We start from the raw sequence: 12,488 nt of genomic DNA on the forward strand, positions 1-12,488 counted from the left end.
AACATAAAAGGAGAACTTTAGATTATTTCAGGTAGAGGAAAGAATTTTCCACTTCTTATCTAGAAATGTCTGGTTTTTCATGCCCCTGTGAAATATGGGCACTACTGGCAGGAAAGATATGTGTTCATCCTCGTTTACTTCGGCCCTTAAGTGTCTGGGATATCTCATCATAAATCAGATGAAGAAGAATGCCTTAATGTGTTTATAAACTCCCTTCTGCCAATAAATAAAGTTTCCCCACAGCAATCCTACACAGCAATCCTAAAGTTTCCCCATCCCATCCTACAGTGATATTCGAAATTTGATGCTATAACTGAAGCAGTCACTGAGGACAAAATAAGCATAGTTTTGTGTAGGTACAGAATGTCTGGGCAATAAAAAGTGCATTACCAGGTCTCATCCCTCCTGAAAGTGGCACTGAGCTCCTGGCAGGACCATCTCTACTCCCTGTGGTGTCCTGGGAGGTAAGAAATGTCTCCCCGGCAAGTGGATGATCTCCTGGTAAGCACAGGGGGCAAAGTGTTTTCCATGATTATGATTATGTCTTCCACCTGGGACCTTAGCAGAAAGGTCATGCAGTCATGACTGGCTTTCCTGCCTGTGTGGCATCTTACTTTCACTGCTCAAGAACCATAATATTTTTCTAGGCTAAAGAATTTATTTCTTTGTCAGGAGGAAATAATCAGTGTTAATTAAAGGGTTAAGCAATTAAACAAATTGCTATTGAAAGGCTCTGTTGAGCTCTTGCAAAACAGCCCCCATGCTGCCTGCCTCTAGAAGGACAACTGGAGTGACTAATACTGCAGGAGTGGAGCTCACCACTGTAACAAGATCCAGAAGCAGGAAGAATAGCTCTTTTCGAAGAGCAGGCAAATACCTAAAAGCACCAACAGCTCAGCTAGCTTTGTGATGTGCAAAACACCTCTCATGGGCAGCTGCCAAGCTAAAGCTTACACAGATGACAAGGGCACCTGCAAGGGCTTGCAAGCTGGATGCCAATTCCTGTCCATGGTGGTGGCCACCCATGGCACAGCCTGGTAGGAGCCTAGTGAGGTGCTGCCCACCACTGAAGCATTTTTAAGGCTTTCCTTTGGCAGCAGCTTGGCCCTGTGGAGTGGATGCCCATTGCCTGCTGAAAAAAAAATCTCCTGGGGTGATGGCATGTGATAGGAGTGATGTTGTCCTTTTGTCCATGTGAAATTAATTATGTTGGTGCATTCCAATCCTGCCCTGTGGTGAGGAATGAGACATAGCATGGGGCAATGACTAGAAAATTCACTTCAAAGGTGTACTTCTCACCTGAACTATAGTGCTCTTATAAATGCACCCATTTGAGTGACAATGTGCTGCAAGAGTACAGGGTGCCAAGGTACAGGGCTCATAAATCTATTTTTACATGGATATTCAATTTCTCCTTTAGGAGATGTAGAATACAATTCAGCCAGTGGCTTGTAGTCAATCTGGCCAATCAAACCTGATCCTAGACATTAGAATAAGAAAAATGTTTCTCTGAAATACAAGGGGTTTTTTCTGTGTACAATTTTCAGTTGAAAACACATATAAGGTCTCTTCAGCCATGCGATTTGCAGTGGTGTTTTTGTAGTGTGATAGGTATGAGAAAGAAAAATCAGTTACAATGGGTAACAGCTTTTATGAGACTAGATAGAGGTGGGAATGCTTCCAGGTACACAGGTTTTGGAGAAGGGTTTTTATGCTTAAAACATTTAACAATTTTGTAAGCTGCAAAGACATACAGTTGAAAGCAAATATTCAGCGATACTGTTGGAATACATATTAGCTGGATATGGAAGCAATAAAATAAGTCTTGGTAAAAAATCTATCTTTTCATTTTTGGAAAATAACTTTCTTCTCCGCTCCAGCTGCTGCTTTGGCAAAAAAACTTCAGTCTAGACACTCCTCAACCAGCATCAAGAAATGACTTATATGAAAGTGCTGGCATCTCTTAAAACAAACTACATGACTGTTTAGCCCATGTTCTGCCTGAGTCTTCTGGATTTCTCAAAATATAAACAGATTGTTACCACATTTAGTTTCCCTGCATCATGAGGGGGGAAAAACTGTTCTGTTTGGGCACAGTTCTTGTGTCAGGAACCATTGCAAGGGAATGTTTTATGTGAAAAGTTAATGGCAATTTTGGAAGGTTTCATGTGACATGGAAAGAATCTCATTCTCTTCAAACAGGAAACATCGCCACAATAAAACATCTGCATAGTTTTTGTTTCCAAATCCTGGTTATAAAAGCAATATGCAGATGTGTTTTTAAGAAAAGAAACCATGTGTCTTAAAATCAATTTTCAATGTTCTTGTTAACTTTATATCTCCTTTCCTCCATTATTAGATTTTTTGTCTGTGTGAATTCAAGCCTGTGTTGGCCAGTGGATTGTGCTATTTTAAGCACTGGTAACTCACAGCTCTGAAACAAGTGCTTAACTGGAAGCAAACAGTCCAGTGCTATTCACTTTAGTTAAAGAGTAAATCCTGGGCTGCCTGGGGATGATGTGGTGCAGTACTGCCCACTCTTATTTCTCACTAGCAGGCAGAGTACTTGCCCAGTGCTGGATGGTGTTCATGTTGTGTGGCCAAGACTGCTAATGAGGAAAGGAAGGCTTGGCAGAGGCAGCTGGGGAAGCAAAGTCATGTTCATGCTGCAAGCAAGTAATGGGGAAAAGTGTCGGTGTTTTTGTCTGTACTCTCAAACCAGACAAAAGGGGAAGCAGCAGCCGTGCCAGCTTCACACCTCTCAAACCCTGGAGATTTTGTAAATTCAGCAGAGACTCTGGCTTGCAAACAGGTCCTGCCTCACCAGTGCTGACTTGGTGGTATCATCTAAGTAAATCACATGAAAGTTCCTGACTGCTTTAGGATGAGAAGAGATGTATTGTGGGAGCAAGCACTGTGCCACAAGGGTCCACCAAACAGACACACAGTTGGCATTGTGATTAGCTTGTCAGTTTTATCAGGTGAAAAATGAAGTTTGGAAATGCTTTTGAAGGAAAAAGAGAATCACAGCCAGTCTGTTCGACTTTGTCCTTCTTTTGCATTTGCACCTTTTGGGACAGTTCAGCTACAATGAAGGCAGGGGTATTTCAGATAGAGCAACTGGTGGCATCTCCTTGCTGCTGCCCTACAGCTGGAGCACAGCAAGAGGAAGGATGATGGAAGCTAGTCAAGAGCCTCCAGGCAGTTTCTGTCCAGACCTCCCAAAATGTCACTTGGAGAAGATGTGACAGCTTTACCCTCCTTATTTGTCAGTTCCTGTGAGTCTTTGAGGGAGCAGATCATATGGCCTCTAGATTGACCTGTGTATTCATAACCAGCCCCATAACTCCTTAGGAATATGTTGATTTGGGAGATTCGTTATTTTCAAGCATTGATTTCAAGCATTGAGGCTACAAGCTATTACCCTAATCCCCAGGCTGAGGTAAACAATAGAAAGCTACTGACGATGTTCTCTGCATAGGATAAAAATGCAAACCATTGCATTTCTGTAACACATGTTAATCCTGTTTTTAATTGAAATATTTCCACATGGAAGGAACTTATTTTTATGATGCAAAGGATGATGTTTCAGGCTGATTATTATAACCTGGTTTTACTGTTCTTAGGGAACCTGAATCTGCATATTCATGGACAATATAATCTATTTTTTTAGGGCAACAATTTTTTGCATTTTAATTTTCTTTCAGGAAATACCATCCCTCATTTTCCATTTTTAAAAAAGATAGCCTTTATCCTTTACCATGTCCTTTCTTCTCATTCCCAACCATCTTTTTTTTAGCAGAGTGAGAAATTCACAGGTTTTGCTTGGAAGGCCATGAAAAGACTAACTAAATATCAAAGACATACCCAGTTCTGAAATGAGTCATGCTTCTACAGTATCTGTGCCTCCCAGTTCCCTGCTCTCAGTTTCATTGCTGGATGAGAACCCACCGAATATGTTACTACAATAATAAAGAGGAATTATTGTTTGATGAGCTGGGAGATTTCCCTTTTTTAAGTGTTAGTCTTTACCAAGTCACTCATAATAGAAGTTGTAACAATAGCTTCTGACATTTTCTAGAAGTTTAATGGTTTAATGGCACAAATAGTGAGCTGTGGGAAACTTGAATAGAGAGGGAGATGTGCCCTATTATTCTTAAAACAAAAAAAAAGAAAAAAAAGAGGAAAAAAAAAAAAGAGAAAATTAAGGGTTTAATATCTTGAAATACTTCTAATGACCAGTAACAGACGACCAGCCTAAATCCTTCTTAAATATAAGTATATTTAATGCAAGGATTTAATGCTTGCCACAAGGACAACACCATGACTTCAACTGCGTGAAGCAAGAACTTATTTTTAATTATTAAAAATTGTAATCACAAGAAAAAATCTGTTCTAGCCAATGTGAACTTTTCCCAAAAAGTGGAGACCAGAACTGAGTACGCTTCAAATCCAAAGAGACTTGAAAAGAAAGTACCTTAATTGCTTAAAGAGAGAGCAACATTTTGAAAAACAATTGAAGTAAAATGTGCTTTATTTTTTTTGTAGAAGAGAAGCTTTCTGTTTTATATAAATATGTCTATCAAGATATTTCCTTTCTGGGAAAATGAACTGGAACACACTACTCCAGCTAAGTCCAGAGGAAGTTGTGTAGGTTCTGGCGTACCAAGATAAGAAACTTGAGGAATACTGTCAACAGTAAGAGTTACAGTGAATAGATGCAGTGGTAACTGGTGTGCAGGGAGCAGATATGATATTTGAAATCTCAGTATTTAATCTCCTTAATTGTAGGAGGCATGTCCAGGGGTGCAGGGGAAGCACCCAGGGCAGGGAAGCCCAGGGGACATGCGCTGAAATAGATAATCCCATTGGTCACAAGGTCACATGGTTTTAAGGGATAAAAAGGGCGCTGGGTTTGAATAAAGCCTCTTTGATCACCATCTCATCAGAGAGCAGACCACATTTCTTTATTATATAAAGACCCTATGCGACACTTAATGGGTATTTTGACTTTGCAAATGCATTGTCATGCTTTAACAGTTATTTTTTAGAAGGGAGCATTAACTGTGTTTACTTTCACACACTCAAAAGCAGATCATATTATTTGCTTAGAACACAATTTCTTACTGCTGAAGGTAATGCGGTTTTAGGATCCTAATTGTAATGACTTGGGCTCAGCAAGGTTGGTTTTAGAAAATGAACCAACCTTGCAGTGTAGAAAACTCTACACTGTGTAGAAAACTGAGACAGGACATGAATTTCCCTCTGCTCATCTGCTCATCATTTACCATTGCTTCTTCCTCAGTGCCACTGGAATTAAACTGGAGGGTTGCCAGTTCACATGAGCTGGAAATTTCACTTTTAAAGTTGTATATAGAGAAAAGGAATTCATCCAGGACACAAGTAATGAAGGGCCTGAATGGTGTTTGGAAGCGAGGTGGGATTGGCAGTCTGTGGCTGCAGCAGGGTGGCCCCACAGAAGCACTGTAGCTGCCTTCCAGTTTGCAGGCTGGGCTGTGGCACTGGCATGGATGCAATGCTGAGAAGAAAGATTTTCCTTGTGTTCTCTGTCAGAGTTTGTTCCTCTAGAAACTCTTAGCACTGAGAAATCCCTTGCACCTTACTAAGGATTTCATGGTGTCAGCAGAAGTGTGGGAAACATTGATACAAATGACTCATCCCTGCCTATATGAGGATTAGTAGGAAGATTTTTGGATATTAAAAAGCACAGTCACCTTATTGGAAAATATCAATTTCAATCTTACTTGCTTTGTTCACCTTTTTTTGCTTTGCGTTAAATTTCTAAGCAAAGTAAATTTATTCTGCCAGTCAAAACTAACACCTTCATTTACGATTTATTCTCTATATTTGTCACCCTCATTTCTTGATCTTCCCCGAACCAGGAGACAGACTGGATTGTAAGGGGTGAGGGGTGGCAGGATGCAGCAGGCCGTGAGCACTTCCCATGGGCAGTTCTTGATCCCCTCTCCAGCCCACACCCCTCAACCCCACTGCTGGTCTGGCTGCTTCACCACAGCCACTCCTGCAACTTCCCTTGGCCTGCTCTGAAGGAGTTCATAGCTGTCCTTCCTAGAAATGGGGCTAATTCTGTGTGATTATTTGGAGACTTATTTCCACAGTCTTTTTTTCCCCGTTTGTTTAGTTTTGATGTGGGGTTTTTTTATGAAGCCAGACCTGGTGGAACGAGCCAAACCCGTGGATGAAGCTGTAGTTGACTGTGCCTTGTGAATAATTTTTTTCCAAAATAAGGTCTGAAATAAGCATTCTTCAGTTCTACTGTAGCTATTCTGAAGTTTCATTTGGAAGACAAGGCTTTTGACCCCAGTTCCATAAATCCACTCCAGAAAACTGACTCTGTATAGATGAAACCTTATCACTTTTAGTAGCGTTTCCCCAAAAGTGCAACACAGCTCAGCACAGCACAGATAAGCAGGGTGCTGTGGACAAGCCATGAGAACTGCCAGAATTGTGACTGGGATCGTACTGCACAGCACTGGTGTGTGAGTTTTATGGAAAAGTTTATGAAGCTTTCTGGCCCATAAGCAGCCCCATCTTGGAAGGATTTTTTTTCATCTATGCTAAATTTTTGAGACTTTGCATTCACTATTTTATTAATTTCCTTTTGAAAATAATGTATGTTTAAAAACTGTATTTTGCCTCATTTGTTTAACTTCTAGAAAAATAATAACTGGAAGAAATACCAGAGGGTTCCAATTAGCCAGGGACGTAATATACAGCTGACCCGATAACACAATGGTGGTGAAATACAGATTTCTCCAAAATGTTAAGATGGCATGGTGAAGAGAGAGGACCTCCTGACTCTCCAACTTTCTTCTTTCCTTACCTTTCTTTAAAAAGTAAGAATAAAACAAAGACATTTTGGCTTGCTGTTTTTCCTTTTTATTTGTTGAGTAACTATGTCTGTTGCAGGGTCCCCAACTTTAAATGTGTCTTCTAAACATGGTCTCAGTACAAATAATTTCTGTTACCTCACAGCTGGCCAAAAAGTAATTGAAATCAAATGCTGTTTTCTGAGCTCTCATCACCGTCTCTGAGATCTTCTTAAGAATAGTTCATTTTTCTTTCAATTCCCTTCTATGAACGCAATAGCACTTTACTGATAAGCAGCATGCTCATAAAGAACTGAAACAGTCTTGCCAAAACACATGTACATTAACCTACAGCTCTTATATTTGTCTGTAATTTCACTTTGTCCTCTACTGCCCATTCTGTTTTTTCTGCACTGCAAAGTACCATGTTGACTGAAATATGTCAAAACAGGTTTTTATTTGGCAATGAGATTTTTAAGGACCTTTATGAATTAAAAAAAAGTATAATGGTATGAGTTTCTAAACAATTAGTGGGCCATGAATTAACATATTCTCACTGCAGACAAGTTAGGCAATAAAAACTAGAATCCCTCATGAGAGAGCAGCTGAAAAATACTTCATGCTACATCCAAGTTTCTGTAAAAATCAGGCCATTTCAATAACAGTTTGCATTGCAGAAGTCACCTAAGGATGTCAGAACCAGAAGGGTAAGTAGGCTGAATGTCCTTTTATTGTACAGGTTTGAAGAAGTACAAAAAACAAGCAACAGAAATAAGATTTGAAACAGTCCCATGGTGGCGGCCATTTCAAGTGCCGTTAGTTACAAAGCCCAAGAAATACACATTTTGTTGTAATGTTTGTGACAGGGTGTCACCAGAATGAAAAATTACTCCAGTATTTCAGTCTGTTTCTTTGGTCTTTTATGTTGTTCTGGAGAGTGGTGAAGTTGCTAGCTGTTTTTCTTTCCAGTGTTTGAGCTTCATAGCTGATACCCATCTCTCCTATTGCTTCTTTAGCTTGCACTGATGAGTGGTAGCCAGGAAAGCATGTACACCCTGCAAAAGAGACCTGTGTCATAAGTATGGTACCCAAGACTTAGTGGCCATTGCCATTGTTCATATTAGTCCTTTTTGTTTAGATGTATCTTTTTATTATCACCCCTTTGAATGATACTTTTCTGAATGGCTGGAGATCAGGAAAAGCTTTAAAGTGGTTCCTTACAAGATCCTTAAACCAACCTCTAGCAATTTTGGCCCTCCAGGACTAATATCACCATCTCTTGGGAGCAGATGTGCTCTCTCTTCTGCTTCTTTATGCCAGATCCAGGAGCCTGTGCCAACTGTACATTGGGGTGGCCAGAGGCAATAGTTTTTTTAAAAAAAAAAGCTGTTGGGGCTTTCACCAAATTTTTAGCAATATTCATTGGGTAAAAGATCCTGGATATAGCTCTGTTTCCTCCATTACTAACATATAACAAGTGAGCAGGGAAAAGACACCGTTTGAAATGGAGTTACTCAGGGACAATTTCCCAAGGGTAAAATCCACGCCCAGTTTATTGCAAGCTATTCTAAAGATTTTGATTATAATGCAGTTATTACTGAAAGCTGCGTGGTTTGGAGTGGGAATTAATTGAAATACCGAGGGCTATACATTTCTGTGTTCAATTTGTGAGCAAAGGGGAAGAGGTAGACGTCATGCAGCAATAAAGCACAGAACTGGATGGTGATGTTTGAGATTGCAGTAGCCAGGATGACTATGTCCATGAGCAAGTAGGATGTGCCACCGGTACGTGTGGCTTTTGGATACTTCTTTGTAGAAAAGTTATTTCAAATACCTTTTCAAAGAAGTTTAAGTGAATTTGAAACATTGCAGGAAGGAATAAAAACCTTGTCCCCGAATAGTTAGATGAGGCAAATATATTTTAATTACAAGTAACACTGTCCAAGTGAAAAGTTACTACTGAAGCCATAACTACTGCAAAAAATATCCTATGTAAGCAAGCCCTTCTCGAATTACTTTACATCTTCAAACAAAGCAAATGTTAGAATTACTCAAAAATTTGTAAAAAAAAAATACATTGTTGGAAAAGAGGATACAAACTTCGAAAGAAAAATGCATGTTCTCAGCCTAAGTCAGGACCACTTAAATAATCAATATAATACTTTATTTTTGGTGCAGTTTCAATCAGTAAAATCTAGCAATTCCTGAAAGGTAAGAAATGAGTAGTTAATCCACAAATATATGATTCTCTATACGTGAGTGAAATAGAAATGGAAAGTAGCAGCACTTTTTCTCAGCAGAAAACACCATAAGATTTCACTATCTGTCATAAAGTTACAATTCCTTACAATGGATGTGTAATCTAACTGAAAAGTCGTATAGATTAATTTAGAGTAGAAAAAAGTTACTTACATTGAATAATGCATTGCATTTGCAAAAATAAAATTCAGGAGCATAATTATTTAAATACAGTCAGAATGAACTAGAAGCAATGCCACAAGATAGATCATAGAGCCAATAATAAATATTATACATAATATTTCTTTATAAATACTATAATTTATGTGAGGTTAAAATCTTTGTACCTTAGTTGTTAAGTTTCCTTGTCACTTTATCAATCAGTTGGAGACATCTCCTCATTTCTGCACGGCTGATCTCCCAGGAGCACAGGTTGTGTTGTTTGTCTTTAAGAAAACAATCTATTTTTTGGAAATATTTTTTCAGTTTCAGCCTGCTTACTTCTTTACTCCAACAGTAGTGGGTGTGCTTTTTGATTACACATGCCTCCAATTGCTCAATTTGCTGATAAAGTCCGTTTTGGAACTGATCCAAAGCTGTCCCATCCCAAGCAGCTAGAGTTACATTTTTGCTAAAGATATAGAATATATGTTGGAAGATCTCTTCAATAGCAACTCTGACAGTCTCTTTCTGTCTGGGCTGTAGAACCTGCTTAGGAAATCTGAAGGACATTTTCTCTCTTAGACATCGTTGAGGAAAGTTTTTGCCCATTTTGTCCAAAAGTTGCAGGCTGTTTTCAATCACTTTTCTTTGCTGTAATAGGAGATGGTTGCACTGATGATTGCAGGTGATGGTGGTGCACAACAGTATGAGGCCAATTTGTATCAAGCCAAAAGCATTCATGATAAAGCAGGCTCCAATATTCCTCCTTTCCTGTGTATAAATTCTGAGACAGGCTAGGATACTTTGAAGGCATTCGTAGGCTCCTGTTTCTTCAAAATCTTGAAATTTAATTATTCTGTAGAACAAGTTTTCGTTCATCATTTTTTGGTTTTTAAGGTTTTCCCCCTTGTGTATGCTTTTGAGAACACTTTCATTTTCTGCTTTATGACTTCACAGTCTTTTTTTTTTTGCCACTTTCCTTTTTATTTCAGCTGGATATTAGAATGTTATATTTATGTCAGATTATTCTCTCCCCTTCAAAAATTCTATACGAAGTATAAGAATTTGAAATAAAGAGTTTCAGAAATATTTTTTTTCTTAATATTCTATCAGTTGTAGAACATGTTGCAATAAAGAAACACTCACGATGATGGGATAGGGACCTGCTGAATGCTACTGCCATCCTGTCTCCTTACCATAATTTATACTTCCAAGATTCAGTTAAGCTTTCTCTACCTGTTTTCTTTCAGGGAAAATATTTTCTTTCTCCTCACCTTTGTTTCTCTTGACCGTTTAGACTCAAAGGACAGATGTCATATCATTAAAATGTGTGCGTGTATGTGTGTGTGTATGTGTATAAAAATGTGTGTTAATATACCTTTGTGGTTTTTAATACATGCACGCTGCTAATTAAATGAGGCCTTGGTCTCACTTAGAGACTGCAAGTGCCATGCAAATACAAATACTCACAGGGGAACAAGTTAGATACTTAGATACCATATTCTTTTTCCTCCCATATGAGTAACTGAACAGTAGTTAATATCAACCCCAGTTGAGTACAGGTCTGAATTATGACATTAAATGGGAAGAGAATTAATAGAGAAGACAAAAAACACAATAAAATTTAGCCATTTGCTTTCCCTAGCCATATAATAGAGGAGGTTAGAACTAACACAGTACCTTGGGAAATCTGGCTCCTGTTTTTGATTATATTTTGATGCAAGCTATTCTTAAACTGCTGTTTTGCTGCCTCCCCTGCCTCCTGTGAATATATATGCAAAGGTAAAAGCAATGCTCTGTAGGTGACAGTGTCTGGATGAAGAGGTCAGAAAAACTGGTGTTTCAGTCTGAGACTTGGCTCTGTATTTCTTGAATTGAGAGTAAGAAAATAAACCCCCCAGCTCTCCAGCCGGTTCTCAGAGATCAGAGGAGCTGGATGCAGCATATCTCTTGGAAATCCCTTCACCAGATATCCCATGGCATATCTCATGGCTGTAGGCCTCATTCCTAAAGTATTTTTTTCCTGTTGTTGCACCCATTGCTATATGGTTGGCTTGATTCCCATTTTGGTAGTCACTCTGAGCAAATTGATGATACTATTTTACGGCCCCCTTTATGTTCATAGGTATTTGGGAGGCTTTAAAAACTCACAAGTTAAGCTGAGCACAGTTATTCTCATAAGCAAACTTTTTGGATGCCCTGATGTTGCTTAAGCAACCTTGGACTGGATGTATCGCCAATGTGAGGAAAAATGTATCCCCTATCACCTATGACAGTATTAACTAAAACAAGTAACAGCAATCAGAGTGGATACAAATTGTGTAACATGGAACCAAATCTTTTCATTTAGTGGGAACGCTTATTTCTTTGGAAAAATGGCCTGAAGTGCATTATTATGTTAGATGCAATATGGCCATGAACATGTATCACTTTTCAAAAAATATCAAAGTTAAACACATCAAAGTTATCATGAAATCAATACAAAATGTATGTACTTTGAGAAAATTATTACATAATGTTACAGGTATTTTCATAAATTATACACAAGTATTTTTTCAAATTTGTAATAATTATATGAGTTTAATCCTTCTACTGATTTAAACAGGTAAACTCCTCCATACTCATTGTATTTCCCAGACACACAAGTTCTTTCTTTCCTCTTGCAAAAAAGTTTTGTCCTCTCAGTGATGAGCTGGAGATGCCATTCTGGGTGTCACTAGGTCCAAGTGTTTTATTCTCTTGTGTTAACAGATCAGCTGTCCTTGCCTCCTCACAAAAGTTACACTTGACTTAGTCCACTAGGGTTTGGTTTTGGGGTTTTGTTTTTGGGTTTTTTGTTTTGTTGGTTGTTTTTTTCAAAAGAACAATTAATTGTTCATCCCCAGTCAGCTAGTTTCTTGATTATTGCACTAATTACCCTTATTGCTTCATTTAGAAACAAATAGTTCATTAAAAGTAATGACTGGAAGAAGTAAATGAGTGATATGAAGCTGCAGATTGTTGTTTATTTCCCTTCCTGTGGGTGAAGCACAGACCAACCACTCTAACCTAGAATGAAATGAGGAAAAAAGTTGGCAAAGCACAGCTGTATTTCCAAGTAGATGCAGCAGATCGTTATTCTACAAAGGTTATCATGTCTTTGATGTCATGCAAAAAAGATATGACCTTAAAAGATCATCTAGCTATATATGTATCCATTACAAAATACTAAAGCTAAACAAATGCACAATTTTATAT

At 38.5% G+C, this 12,488-nt stretch overlaps 1 protein-coding gene across 1 annotated transcript; it reads right to left on the minus strand.

The window, feature by feature from the left end:
• Positions 1-7,525: 7,525 nt before the first annotated feature.
• LOC116780821 (interferon alpha-2-like) lies at positions 7,526-10,917 on the minus strand. Its single transcript, XM_032676170.1, has 2 exons — positions 9,437-10,917; positions 7,526-7,906 (listed from the first exon to the last, which is right to left on the minus strand). Exon 1 carries the CDS (start codon positions 10,131-10,133, stop codon positions 9,438-9,440), a length of 696 nt encoding a protein of 231 aa, XP_032532061.1. The 5' UTR covers positions 10,134-10,917; the 3' UTR covers positions 7,526-7,906; position 9,437.
• Positions 10,918-12,488: the final 1,571 nt, after the last annotated feature.

This window comes from Chiroxiphia lanceolata, chromosome Z (assembly GCF_009829145.1).
Source record: "Chiroxiphia lanceolata isolate bChiLan1 chromosome Z, bChiLan1.pri, whole genome shotgun sequence".
NCBI lineage: Eukaryota > Metazoa > Chordata > Aves > Passeriformes > Pipridae > Chiroxiphia > Chiroxiphia lanceolata.

Bases quoted from the DNA above. Each gene is read 5' to 3' on its own strand.
- LOC116780821 (XM_032676170.1), bottom strand. From the start codon at position 10,133: ATGATGAACGAAAACTTGTTCTACAGAATAATTAAATTTCAAGATTTT.